Consider the following 14,888-nt stretch of genomic DNA (forward strand, 5'->3'; position numbering starts at 1 on the left):
ATGGCAGAAAATAGCTATGCTGCAAGGTAGAACAACCTGGCCTTCCAGACAGCACTGGGCACGAGACATTCCCTTTCCAGAGGGCAGAGATCCTTGGCTATGCATGCGTCGAAGCATATGGTCAACATCAATAGCCGTGCAGCATTAGATGCACGAGTAAAGGCTATTGCACCACTGGCAATTTTCACCGGATAGGCTCTCCAAGAGGGTTCCAAATTCTAGCTCTTTGTGTTGGCAGGGGCGTGGTAATGTGGGCACTTATTGGCATGTCTGGTGGGAGTGTCCAGCCATGCTTAATTTCTGGAAGGAGGTGTTGGCTTGGGTAAAGGCTGTAGATGGGATGGAGAGGTTCTTGTCTCCTTTGTTGCTCCTTTTTGGACTGTCTGATGAAGAGATCTAGATTAAAATCACTCATGTGGTGGCTAATTTATTTTGACCGCCAGGGATTGTGTGACGATATATTGGAAGCAGCCTCGCCTTCGCACACATGGGGAATGGTTGCGTAAAGCATTCAATATTTATGCTCGGGAGAGCCTTACAGCGACTTTATTAGAATCACCGAATATAAAGGGGAATGGATCCTGTTCGTGTCCTACTATGAACGTCAGATTGCCATCCCCAGCAGGGCCCTCCCAGGGTGGGGTCTGATGAATGTAGACTATTTTTCCATGCGAACGCGACCCTCCAGTCAGTGGCCCTGGTTAATTGTAGTGCGAGTACGTGACGCTTCTTTGTGGGGTTCCTGACTCTGCTAATAACAGGGCAGTTATAGTATCAATGCTGTAAACAATGGTTATGCTCTTGTTTGAGGAATTGGTAAACATGGTTTCTTTGAAAGGGGTTGGTTCCCTTAGAGTTGCTGAAAGAGGGTTTCAGGTGGGGAGAGGGAAGAAAAAGTTGAAACATTCAGGGTGGTAGTGTTTTAAATGGATGTACATGATTATTTTGAAGACAAAAATATCGCATTCAGAATGTTTGCCTCAGTGAATGAGCGCTTTGTCATCATTGAATATGGCTGTGTATAGAAAAGCTAGATGACACCTCTCTGGTTTTTCTTTTGGTGTGCTTTGGTCAGGTTTTTGGAAATGTTTGATGAACATTTATTTTGATGTAATTGCAATTACCTTCTGAATAAAATAATCTGAATAGAAAAAAAAGGAAAGGGACATCAAGCTACAATGCGATCATAAACTCACCAGCATGATAACACACCAGTTAAGAATGCCTCTGTAGTTGCTGTACCCACTGGCGGAGCTGAGCAAGGACTCCTGTAACCTGTGGCAGCTAGAGGGTGACAAAGGAAAAAGAAAACAGTAGTTCAGGTGTACAGCAGAAAAGTCTGGCGAATTACATTTCAGAGAACATAAGGACAGATGATGTAGCACATGGGCACACTCATAAGAAGGTTACAATTCAACATAAACAGCCCACCAGACGTTTCACCTTTAGAGTTATTGACATTCACCAGCACTGTAAACCCTTAACTAGGTGCTGAACCTTTGCTTTTCCTTCCACCAAGATTTCTAAAAGTAGCAACATTGCTGGTTTACCCTTGCAGCCAAAACGATGATACAAGCGGACTGTGGAGCCAGATACCCAAGGGGAATGGGGCTCACTGAATGCTGCAAAGAAAACTATTGCATGCACAAATGCCTTCACCACACCAACCATTTATATATTAATACATATACATATACACACACCATTATTTATTGACATCTTGTGGCCCAGTTTTAAGGGAGCAGAGAAGTACTGCATCTCTTCATCACATACCAGAGCGCAGCTTCTTTCCATCAGAAAAAGGGAGAAAAAAGCATGCAAGCAATTTTTCTAGGGCTCTTAAAAAGGGTGCAAAAACCTGGGCTTCAAATGAAACTCTGCACAAATACAGCTACTTTTGTCACATCTGGTGCATTTACCATCCAAAAGTATCTTGTTGCCATCTCTAGACATCCTTAAGGCACTGGAAGGAAAAGACTTTAGTCACTCCACTAAAAGCAGTTTGGGATTCCTAGATAGAAGTGATCTGCATACATTTGCATACAAGGTTCGATAATGAGGGGAGCTGGAAGCCATTTAGGTCCTGCTTGTAGCCTAGAAGAGCCTGGTAAGCTTGACACAAACAGCAGCTACTTTTGGCTACCCAGGCCAAATCATGGCGAACAAATACACCCATGTGAATTTAACTCTGCATCGAGGACAATCTATATATAAATACACATGATTTAAATGTTTTATAGATGTTTCCTAAAGGCCTATAAATAACGGAAACAATAGGTTTGATTCTAATGTGGAAGTTAGTTTTGCGAAACGCTATCTACTAGCTTCTCATTTCCCCAGTGATCCAGATTACTGGTCAATGCTCGATACTGTGATGAATCCTACGGAGTCCTCACAAAGACCCTACCTAAAGTCTCCTCCCAGGTGGCCAGGGAAAGGCAGAAAACGCTTCCTGACCCTGGGGATGGTATTAGCCGGGAAATCACATGGGAGGAGAAGGGCCCCAGGGGAACAGGAGGACTACATTGGGTGAGACGCAGTATTTGCGTTCCTCAAAGAAGGCTATATCAGAGGGTCCCAAATATGTAATGGCTTGCTGTCAAAGAGCTTTTATTTTCCCAAGTTAACTATCTGAATGCGTGTGAAAACAATCATAACCAGTTATGCATTAGGAGTAAGAAACCCCCTTTTAAAGTCACTGACATTCATAGAAATTAAAGCTCGGATGACCCCCAGGGCAATAATAAAAATGGTAGTCTTTAAATATTACCAATTGAGATTCTGAAAATAAATTCCCCAGATAAAGCTTAACTCCTCACTGAATCCTTATAGTACTCCTTTATGGAATATAAGGAGAGAAAAGAACTTGGTATTGCTATTGTTATTAGAAAAGCTGATTTTAACATTGTGGACTCCAAGTTGCACAATACGTAAAGTACTAGGACGAAGAAAAGGGCCACAGATGCATGAGACTGCAAGTTGCAGCCTAATGGTGTTAATGACCCACACGCACCCGAGGGAGACATCAAGGCCCGCTCAAGTGCAGGCCGTAGAGAGTAGTAGCCAGAGCAGTCATGGTTTCTCCATGTTGAAACAGAAGCAGAAGCTGGAGGAGAACAGACGTCGGGACCCTGTTGTGTGTCGAGCAGTTGCTGGTTCTGAGTGTGTCTCTTCCTCCGGAGACCTTAACTGCAGATCTCGCGCAGCGGGAAGCATAAACTGTCAAAACTTAACGCCGGGTACACTGGGCTCCTGTGGCAGGCAAGCACCAAAGAGCTTTTCCTACTGGCGCGGGCAACAGGGAACCAAAAGGAGCAGGTTGCTGAGTCGCGCAAAGCAGCAGAAGACCTGGAGGCAGTGGAGCAAGCGAATGTGCACGCCCGACCCTGGTGAGTTCACTATTACATTGTGACCCTCGAGTGCTCCGTGATTGCCCGCTGGCCAAGCTTGGGGACCTTAAGTGTGAAACTAATATAAACAGAGTGGAGTGGCAATTTTTTTTTTTTTATTGTATTCGGTTTAAAATTAAACCTTTACAAATGTATATTATAGAAAACAGATTTAATTGCCAAATTACAGTATACAAAAACAGACAAATCAAGAGAGAACAGACCTTGATATATTTGGGATTAGATACAAAATCACAAATTCTCAAGTTAAATCTACAATACATCATTTCACCTTTAATATTTTTTCCAGAAATTGATCATTCAGAAAAAAATGAAACTCCAACCAGTAATTTAGCAAAAAGAAATAGGCATCTACATTCTAGTAAAACAGTTAAGTAATCTCAGGGAAAAATAACAGAAGAGTGCTCCATCAGCTTTTCAGAATATTAAGGCTTTTGATAAAGCCTGACAATGGCAAGCCCTCGTGCACATTCTGAATATTGAGGCATTGTTTCCATATAGTGTCTTCACTGCAACCTTCTCAGTAATTATATTTTGTCCTCAGCACAGATGCACCACACTGGATTAGATATTTTATCGTTTCCAATTTAAGATAGCAGATGAGGTTAGATGTAGATTTTGCAATTTGTTTTCTCATGAACAATATTTCCTTAGTCAAAGTCAGTTCCAACGTAAAATAAGAAGCAGCCCTCGATATTATTGATTAGGGAATAGATTCAGAATAGTGGATATAGTTCTTCAGAGTTTGTGCTCATGGGATAGGTGGCTCATGGAAGCATAGGAGTGAAATGCATCCGTTGTCAGTGTTCAATAAAACCAAACAGACCCCTTTTGGTTTTCAAGGGATTGTTGATTAAACCAAACCAATTCTAGACCAGATCACTTCACATCTTGTCCTAAAGTTGACCAGGTCGATGGAGGAATTCACACTATCACCCAACATCTGATATAGGAAGTCGGGTATGGGAGCCATAAGCTTGGCAAATAGTGACAAAAGACGCCACTGCACCCAGGCCCCTAGTTGGTACCCAATATCTGCCAATGGTACAGCATTCGGGACACCGACGATCCTGCACCACAACCTGCTTTCAATTCTATCCAGTGTGTTCGATATATCGCTCTGCAACTCAAGGCCATAGATTTTAGAGCCAATTGACCCTACGAAAAACAGAATAGCCGGCTTAAGTGAAAATCTCCCCAATTTACAGTACATTTTTAGCATCTGAGATTGTAACTGTGCTGCCTGTTGCATTAGGACATCAGTGCCTGGTTTTAAGCCTTTATGCGCCCCAAAGTAGAATCCCAGGTGTACAACGCCCGTGGTGTTCTTAACAAGCATCCCTTCAATGTTCCACATTGTGCGTTTTCTCTTCTTGCCTGAGCTAGTAAATTTTTTTGGGGACTGATAAGGCCGTTATCTTTAGCATTCCCAGCTAAGAAATTTAGCAGCCTATGCAGTCCGACCCTAGCTTGATCAAAGATCAAGAAGTCATCTGCAGACGCCAGTCATGCAATTCGACTGCCCAACCTTAGGGGAAATCAACCAACATCAGACATGTCTTCATTAAAAATCCAGGGGGCTAGCACACATCCCTGTCAGACCCCCTTTCTCCCCCCCCCCCAATATGAACAAATTCTTTGGGTGATATCTTTTTGACTTAGTCGTGCCAGGATCCCACAGTTTTCATATACCCCATTAATAAGCCTCAGACCACCCGGAATTCTCCATGAAGCCAATTTGCCCCATAGTCTGTTCCGGTCTACACAATCAAATGCGGCCGATCGGTATATCCTGGCCATATAGGTACATCCTTTAGGCATCCACCAAGAGTCTTCCTGAATACACTGGACCACAAGCCCATTGATGTTAGTGAAATGGCCCCTACGGAAGCCTGTTTGCAGTTTATTTAAGGGATGTACTGTTGAGGCCCAATGTTCCAGATGTGTAAGTAGGAAGGCTGAAAAGATCTTACAGTCTATCTATTAAAGAGATAGGCCGATAGTTTAGGATCGGGCCTACTCCCACACTTCAAGATCGGGACCACATGAGCCGTGCTCCAGAAGGACGGTGTAATTCCCATCCGAATAATGTCTTTGAATTTAGAATAGAGTAAGTTGGCCCAATTAGTTTGGTCGGCCTTAAGTGTTAGTTAGACCATTAGGGCCAGGGACACAGAACTTTTTGCATCTTTTTAAGCAAAGTGTGGATGGTTGAGATCTTTTAGTCAGGGTCCCATTTACCATGGTCTATGATCCCATCGTACCCTGTTCCATCATGGGATCCTTATGGGGAGCCAAATCTACTTTCAAAAAACGAAATCCACGCCACTGGGATCGCATTTATTTGGATGACAGCATAATTAGGAACCTGGCCATTAATTGGAGACCAAAAGGCACTCACTTGGGAATGTATTAGTAACACTAACATGGTCGCTGCATCCCGCTGCAAGAAACTGCTCTTAACTGATTTGCAGTCTTTTTATTTCTGCTTAGTTTTTCTAGTAAGCTCAAGGATGGCGACACCATCCAAGTTCAAGCCCCAAATGTGTCTAGTCCACCTCTTCATTCTGGTTTTTGCAGTATCTACATCACTGTTGCAAAAGTGTGCATGTCTAACTCGTCTACTTCCTTTAGTTCTTGGCCTGGAGCTCATCCCAGAAACTAAATTGCCAATGAGCCTCTGGATCTCAATTACATTAAAGTTGTTGATTTTCCACTCTAGGGTGGTTGTATTCATGATTGACCTTAAATTTGGATTAAAAATGTTGATATCCGAGTCAAACCAGCAAATTACATTATCTGCCGCATTAGTATTTACATGCGTCTGGAATCTAAATTCTCTATTAATTAGAACCATGTCGAAGACTTCCATCAGTATGCAGTGATCGCTTCAATGCTTTCTTCAATACTGAAAAGGAGAGGCAGCACTTCGCCATATGGTCATCAGCAAATATGTAATCTAGTAGGCAGGAGCTATTCCATCTATGTCAGGTATGTCAGGTATGTCAGTCCGATTCTGAGTGATAGGATTGCCCACCAGAGGCTCCAACCGAGCGCCCCTAGTCCCAAATACCATGTTCTTCCGGTTTGGCATTTGGAGGTGACATTTATATCCTCTATGGGCGAGTCACACAATTCCTGAACAGTGTTTTGAAATAGATGATCTGCATTCAGGTCTCCCACAACTATTATTCTGTCATTTGGATGTCTGGCAGAACATTAATACAATCACACACTTTCTCAACAAAACAATTAATCTCTGAGATAACCTTGTGCCAATAGATGTCATCAAGATCTTCAGGATGCCAGCTGGGGAGGATAAATCCACCCCCATGGCACCGCAAAAGGTACATTTTCAAGGGCAGACCCAGTGAGAACAAGGGCATTTTCCACGGCAATAAGCACCCCCCCCCCCGATGGCCTCCCTCCGGCCCTTGCTTTAGCCGGTTTGAAGAACTTTTGAAAACCATCCAAAATGGGTACAGAGGTCAATCAAGTATCTTGCAAACATAAGATTTGCCTCCCTTAGGTTAGCCAGACAGATGAGATTGGTAAAGGGATGGCTACTCTGATTATTGCAGGATTTGAAGCACAGCGATAGCTCTACGCCTCCAGATTTTACTTGGTTAAAAGGACTGGTTTCTGCCACAAGGTTGACGTAACGGCAGCCCAATCTATTTGCTCTCATACATTTGGTCATCCACCATTCCCACTCTTTCACTCACATTTTCCCCTGGATGAACCAAAATGCTCAGATTTTCTCTTTGGCCCAACAAGCCCCGTTCCCCTATATTAACCTGAGTGATAAACCCAAGGTTCAATAGGCCGCCTTGCTGAGAGAGGACAAGCCCTTTTATTAGAGGATAATTAATATAGATAATGCTGTTATCTGGCTGATTCCTATCCAGAAAGGTCACCATCAATATCTGCAGAAATTATCAGAACATTAGAACAACATCTTAAGTCGGTGAGCCCTTTTACTCATGATTGAGTCATTCATTCTCCTTCGCAGATTGCTCTTCGACTTTGCCTGCAAAGCCTCAGAGCAGCTAGCATTTTGCAAGATACTATAGTTGCCCCGATCAAGGGCAAGCCAATTGGTAGGGCCATCCCTTGGTATATATGTAGAATGGTACATGAACACGGTGCAGTAAATCACTTACTGCCAAATTTTATTCTAAAGCTGGGCATCCCCCAACCTCAAGACCCACTCCATGTGCCATCCGCCCAGAGCAAGCATCTGCTGTAGTTTGTAATAATTGTAGCACGTCCTTGCCTGGTAGACAAATGGATCTAATTAGACAATCCCTTCTGTTAAGTGGCAACCCATCTGCATGCTCTGCTAGGACATTACATTCAGGTGTCGCCCAATTACACTCCCTCCACATTCATACACATGGTTGTCATTGAAGGACGGATGTCCACACTGACTGATGGAAGTAGGAGGTTGGGGGGGGGGGGTAAGAGTAGCTGCCCACCCACAGCAGTAGGTAGCTGTTGCAAGGCTAGTGCCTGAACATAGATCCCCAAATTAGCCCCAACTTCTATAGGGTCTGCCCCACCTCCCGAATAGACCCCCCCAGTGGATGTTAAGCCAGGCACCCTCAGCACTGACTGAGTCGCGGTAGATCTCAGCAAGTGGGGGGTGGGGGTGTCCAGGGAGGGGGTGGGGGGGGTCTGGTCGGTTTGTGCAGCTGAATCGGTAGTTGGCACATTAGACCCTACAGCCCTTAGGGTACCCTCTTCAGTAACAGGAGACATACTAGATATAAATAAGGGTTTGTAATTGAGACTAACCCTGTTAAGGCGGGACTTTCGAGGTATAGTTATTTTCTTAACACGTTTCAATTGTCTCCCTTGGTATAGCTTATTCGGGGGCCGCTTCACAGAATCTTCTGGGAGAGGCTCTGTCGGCTCCTGTAGAACAGCAGAAGCCTGCCCAAATTCACAATGATCATTTGTCAAGTAAATTCTTGAAATGTCCCTGGCATTGCCTTTCATGGGTGAGCTGGCCGGTACATACCCCCTGCTTCGGCCTGTGGAGTGCACAGTTAAGGTTTGGTCTATACCTGCTGGTATGTTAGTATCATAGATTTCCCATAATGTCTTCAACAGCACGTTTCGGCTGAAGCCCCCCAAAGGCGGCCACCAAATCACTCGAACCAGGGTCTACAGCGCAAAAGTGCAACTCTGAACCGATAGTCAAGTTTGCTGTTCACCTCAACCATCAAGGAGTTGGTTGACTTTAGTTCAGCCCAGATGTTATCATGGAGCCAGACAAATGGGCTCAGGACCATATTGAGAGCAGAGACCGTTGGATGAGTTCAGCAGATTCTTTCATCAATTTCCCTAAAGGTATGATGCATAGCAGGAGTATTGTGTTTGTCAACTTCCGCACAACGGTCAGATTGTACCTGAACATGACCATCTGGGTTGTTGCTAAATGGCATACCCATCGATTAGATTAGTGAGGTCAGACAGGGAGCCATGCAAAGATGTATCACATGTTTGTTGGCCCACGCCATCACCATTATCCAAAACGGTCGTGTCTCGGTTGACATACTGATGCACAGCTAGTCGGCAAATTCAATTGTGCCGATATCTGCAAGGTCTTCAAGACCACCAAAATGTTCCTACACAGACATCACATAATGGTCCAGCATAAGTTTGCCTCTTATCACCAGAAGGGATTTCATTTCAGGACTTGTAGCTGACTTAACAAAATAATGGTCCATAAAGCATTGCACAGAAATAGACTGGGGCAAAAGAATGGTTCGAGGCGTTTTGAACAGAGCAGAAGAATTGAAGTCAAAACAGATACATACCAAGCAATGGCTGGGAGAACTGGATTCAAAGTAGATAGGGTGGGTAGCATAACCGGATTGTACTGATCCTCCAAATTTAGTGTCACTTGGGGAACTAAGTGACCATCATCATTTTTAACAGCAGCCGCCACGCAGGGCATTTCTCCCCCCTCCCCCGCCCTAGAATATGGAAGGGAGAACCTGCAAAGGGAGGTAGGTAGACACTAGCGGGGGAGAGAAGGGAAGGGGACAAAAGTCAATTATGTGATATAATGTCGAGTGGCTGTGAGAGGGAGGGGAGGGGAGGTATGGGACGGGGAGAAGGGAGTTGGACTGTAGAAGGACTTTCAAGGAGGTGCGGAAGGAGGTTTGTGAGGATGGAGCGGATAGAGAGAGGTAAAGAGTTGCAATGGGGGGCCAGAAGCTGAAAGGAGCGGAAGAGAGAAGCAGCACAATGAGAAGAGGGTACAGTAAGTAGGAAGAGGTCAGCGGAGCGGTGAGAGCGAGAGGGAGTGTAAAAGGAGAGGAGCGAAGAGAGACAGGGGGAGCAAGGTCACGTAGAGATTTGAAGACCAAAATAGAGAAATTGAAATTTAAGTTGGGAAGGGAAGCCAGCCGAGTTGAGAAAGTGAGGAGGCAATAGAGTTGCGAGGGCCAAGAAAGCAGACAGAACGAATAGAGGAGCAGTAGTTGGACTTGAGGGGGTGGGGGGGGTCAGATGAGAGTGAGGGAGTCCAGGGAGGAGAGAGTAACAGTAGAAGGGACGGGAGAAGATGAGTGAAGAGATTAAGAGTTTAGAAGCGAGGAAGGTGAGGACGACATGTTCTTGCGGATGTTGTAGAGATGGTGACAACAGAAACGAGAGGCGAGATATGTGATGAGAAGGAAGGGAGTAGTTTCTTACCTGTAACTCCATTTCTCCAGCGTTGGTATCTTTCATGGATTCACATGCTTAGAATATTCCCCGTCGTCAGACTGGGAACCCTCGGTACACATATATAGTCGTTTTCTATAGGAAAAAACTTCCGACACTTGTGTGTCCTATCCACATCTACGTCCTCTCCGGGGCCGTCCACGCAAGCCCCGTTGGACGTAATGGTATAAAAGGCCCCGCCCCTGCGGGTCCCGTCAGATTTCAGCCCCTCCAAAGTAGAAAAAGGGAAACCTGCTTATGCACATATCTTGCACATTGCAATCCGGGGAGGCTGGAGGGCGCATGTGAATCCATGAAAGATACCAACGCTGGAGAAATGGAGTTACAGGTAAGAAACTACTCCCTTCTCCAGCATTGGATCTTTCATGGATTCACATGCTTAGAATAGATTGTATAGCAGTATCATTGAAGACGGGGGTGAGAATGCAATGTAACTTACTTTTACAAGAAACACTCTCAGTCCAATATGTATATACATATATATGTGTGTAAGCAGCAACATATTTTCAGATATAAACATATTCATAATACATAAATAAGATCAAGGAAACAAACATAGGCAAGGTAAGAGACAACAGCTTCACCGTATTTGGCTTACCTCATTGAAACAGACGGCGCAGCACTGACCTTCCCATCTGTACCTCATCCGCTTGCTGCCTTTCCAGGCAGTAATGGCGTGTAAACGTGTGTGGAACAGACCATGCCGCCGCCTGTTAGAGGAATTCCAGCCCATAGAGCCGCGGAGGAGGCTGTCGATCTCGTGGAATGGGCTCTAGGGTACTCTTGTAGGGGTCTCCCGTCCTTGGAGTGACTAAAAGTAATCGCCGAAGAGACCCATCGAGCCAGCCCTTGCTTGGAAATTGCCCTTCCTCTCACCGACGGGCCATAGGCAATGAACAGCTGTCTGGTAGTTCTGATATCCTGCGTCCTTTGCAGGTAAAATTTTAACGCCCTTTTGACATCCAGAGTATGAAGGGCTTTTTCCGCCGTCGACGACGGGGCGCAAAGAAAGTAGGAAGGACCAGGGTCGAGTGCTTGTGATGGACTGTCGGCACTTTCGGGATGAAAGTAGGGTTAGTTGATAAAATTACTTTGTCCTTAAAGAATCTCATATACGGAGGATCTATGACCAATGCCTGTAATTCCGACATTCTTCTAGCCGATGTAATGGCAATTAAGAAAGCCAGTTTCCACGATAGGAACTGCATGGATGAAGAGGACATTGGCTCAAACTGAGGCTTCATTAAGGCAGCCAACACCACATTTAAACTCCACGACGGTGGGAACCGTTTCGTAGGGGGGAAAGTTCTAAAGAGACCCCTCATGAAATGTTTCACCAGTCTGTCACTGAATAATGGTGAAGACTGTCTCCTCCACGTAAACCTTGAAACGGCCGCCAAGTGTACTTTGATGGACGATGATGACAGCCCACTCTCAGCTAGGTGAAGAAGATACGGAAGAATTTGTTCAGGGGTTACTTCTAAAGGCTGAATTTCGTGTTGGGTTTGACACCACGTACAGAACCTTCGCCATTTGTATATGTATGATTTGTTAGTCGAAGGGGCCCTAGCCGCCTGTAGAATTCTCCGGCAATCCGACGAGACTTTCAAGCTGCCAAACTCTGAGAAGTCAGGAGCCATGCTTTTAAGTTGAGGCTGTCCAGATTGTGATGCCACACCGTTCCCTTGTCCCTGGACAGTAGGTTCGGCACTTTCTGGAGAGTTATAGGCCGTTCCAACGACAGATGTAGGAGGTCGGAAACCATGGTTGTCTCGGCCAGTACGGGGCCACTAGAATGACCCGGCATTTGTACCTGAGAATCCCCTGGATTGTCCTCCGTATAAGGGGGCTTCCCCCAGGGATCCTTTTTGAGGCCATCTGCTCGCGAACTGATCGCATTTCCTGTTTTCTTTCGTTGCGAATAGGTCGATTGAGGGGGTCCCCCACCTTCCGAAGATTATTTGTATCTGACCGGTGTCCAGCTCCCACTCGTGTATTTGAGTCATTGTCCTGCTCAGGGAATCCGCTTGCACATTCTTCACACCCGGGAGATGGTAAGCCACTAAGGATATGTTGTGTTTCAACGCCCAGTGCCAGATCGTTTGCGCTTCCGCCGAGAGGGTCCTGGATCTGGTGCCTCCTTGCTTTATCAAGTAGAACATGGCTGTCGTGTTGTCTGTCAGCACTCTTACTCTTGATCCTTTGATATGTGGAAGGAATGATTTCAAGGCCCATTTCACTGCCCTCAGTTCCAGCACGTTGGTGTAGGTGCGATTCGGTCGAAGACCATCTGCCCTGGGTTTGATGATCGTTCATGTGTGCACCCCAGCCCGTCAGGGAGGCATCCGTGATGGTGTTCTGAAATTCCGGCTCTTGTAGAGGAACCCCTCTGTCCAGGTTGTGAAAGATTTTCCACCATTGGAGGGATCTGATGACACCCTCGTCGTCGAGGATCTTGTCTGACCACCGGCCCGTGGCCTGCTTCCATCTGTCCGACAGGAATTCCTGTAGTGACCTCATGAATAATCGGCAGTTCGCTACTAGGTGGATGCACGAAGCCATGGAACCCAGGATTGCCACATATTTTCTCACAGAAAATGTGCTCTGTAGGCGAAGTTGACTCGTCAGTTGTTCGATCTTCAATATTCTGTCTAGGGACGGTTTCACTATTCCCGAGTGGGTTTCGAATTGAGCTCCCAAGAACTTCAAGCTACTTGAGGGCTTTAGAGAAGACTTTTCGAAGTTCACTGCGAACCCCAATCGTTGCAGAAGTTGTAAGGTAGCTTGTACGCTGTTGTTGGTCGACGCTGGGGAGGATCCCCTCACAAGCCAGTCGTCGAGGTACGGGTATACATGATGCCCTCTCTTTCGCAGCCAGGCTGCCACGGGTGCTAAACATTTTGTAAACGTTCTTGGGGAGGTCTTTAGACCAAATGGGAGCATCGCAAATTGGTAGTGTGTCTGACCTACCATGAACCTCAGAAACCTCCTGTGTTTTTGACACACCGGAATGTGGAAGTAGGCGTCCTGTAGATCTAGTGAAGCCAGAAAATTGTCCTTTTGGATGGATTTGATCACCTCCTGCAGTGTAAGCATTTTGAATTTTTGACTCTGTAGGGTGTTGAGGTCTCGCAGGTCGAGAATAGGGCGCCATTTTCCGTTGGGCTTCTTTACCACAAAGCACCGCGAGTATACCCCTAGGCCTTTCTGCGATGCAGGGACTAACTCGATGGCGCCTTTCTGTAACATGAGTGTTACTTCCTGCCGCAAGATGTTTAGATGTGGCTGGGATAGGTGTATTGGTGGACATTTTGGAGGTTTGCATTTGAATAGTAGGGAATGCCCGTACCTCACCGTGTCCAAAACCCACTGATCTGTTGTGATGGACTCCCATTCCTCGATGCATCTTGACACTCTTCCTCCCAGAACGGTACGCTTCCCGTCATCGCTGGTCTTTCTGCTTGCTCGTCGACGACGAATAAGTTGGTCGTCTCTTGGAAGACTGGAAGTTTCTGCGCCGGTTTGAGGTCTGAGAGGCGCGTCTATATCCCTGGGAAGGATACGTTGATCTACCAAAAGATCTATCCCTGGTCGCTGAGAATCTTGAGTTTCCAGATGCTCCTCTAAAGGGACGAAAAGAACGAAAAGGCTTACCGCTCTGGAGCGAACCCAACGAGCGTGCTGTATCTGAGTCCTCCTTCATGCCCTTCAAGGCCTCATCCACCTTTTCTCCGAAAAGAAGATCACCTTCAAAGGGCATGTCCAAGACTTTATACTGTACTTCGGGTCTGAAGTTGGTGCACTTAAGCCAAGCCTGGCGTCTTAGAACAACTCCGTTATTTATTTGTTTAAGACCCGAATCTGCCAGGTCCACCGCTATATTAATAGCATGATTCGATGCTTCTTCGCCTTCTCGAACCAGGGACATCGCCGTTCTTCTATGTGCTTCCGGGAGGTGGTCCAGGATAGGTGCCAGTCTGTGGCACATCTCCCTGTCATATCTGGCCACAATCGCCAGGGAGTTAGCTGCTTTCACCGTCGAGGCCCCCACAGAAAGAACCTTCTTTCCAAACACGTCCTGGCGCCTCGCCTCGTTATCTGGAGGGGTAGAACATTTATGTTGGGCCTTTGCTTTTCTCGTCGCCGCCGACGACACCACCGAGTCCGGTGTAGGTTGAGACGAAAGACACTTCGGTGTAGAGTCTGGGACTTTAAATTTCTTTTCAATGCGGCCTTTGACAGCCGGCTCAGAAAATGGGTGACGCATGGTTTGAACACCTTCTTTCCAGACATGGTCTAAAATGGGTATTGAAAATATTGAGCGTCTACTCTTGCCCATATGGTCAAAGAGAAAACAGTCCTTTTTCTCCTCCTGCTGGACCAGGCCAAACTCCTTGCACGCTTTTTCCATCATAGAATGAAAGGCACCTATATCGTCCGGTGGCGACGGGTGAGTAGGACTCTTTGGTGTTTCCATTTCCACATCCGACACCCAGGATGGATCCCTAGATGGTGAGAGGGATATATCTGACACTGACCCGTGGTCAGATAGGGAGTCCGAAAGCTCACCTTCCTCCTGGACCGCTGGAGTAGTTGGAACCCCGATCGACTTGGTCGGGCGGTGTGAAGGGCCGGGCTCGTCGACGGGGGGTGTCGACGGTATAGGTGGAAGCCTTTCGTCCAGTGATTTCAGCAGCGAGTGCAAAGAGGACAGTACCTCCATGGACAGGGTTGCCTGAG

At 46.2% G+C, this 14,888-nt stretch overlaps 1 protein-coding gene across 1 annotated transcript in view; it reads right to left on the reverse strand.

Annotated features, from left to right (window-relative positions):
* Positions 1–14,888, reverse strand: part of DGAT1 (diacylglycerol O-acyltransferase 1) — a 1,493,476-nt gene that overhangs the window by 1,266,359 nt on the left and 212,229 nt on the right. Inside the window, exon 2 of the mRNA XM_069621909.1 lies at positions 1,197–1,284. Coding sequence (XP_069478010.1) covers positions 1,197–1,284 — 88 coding nt within the window. The remainder of the gene's footprint in view (positions 1–1,196; positions 1,285–14,888) is intronic.

Source organism: Ambystoma mexicanum, chromosome 5q (assembly GCF_040938575.1).
Source record: "Ambystoma mexicanum isolate Mex_15411 chromosome 5q, UKY_AmexF1_1, whole genome shotgun sequence".
In the NCBI taxonomy this organism is placed as follows: Eukaryota; Metazoa; Chordata; class Amphibia; order Caudata; family Ambystomatidae; genus Ambystoma; species Ambystoma mexicanum.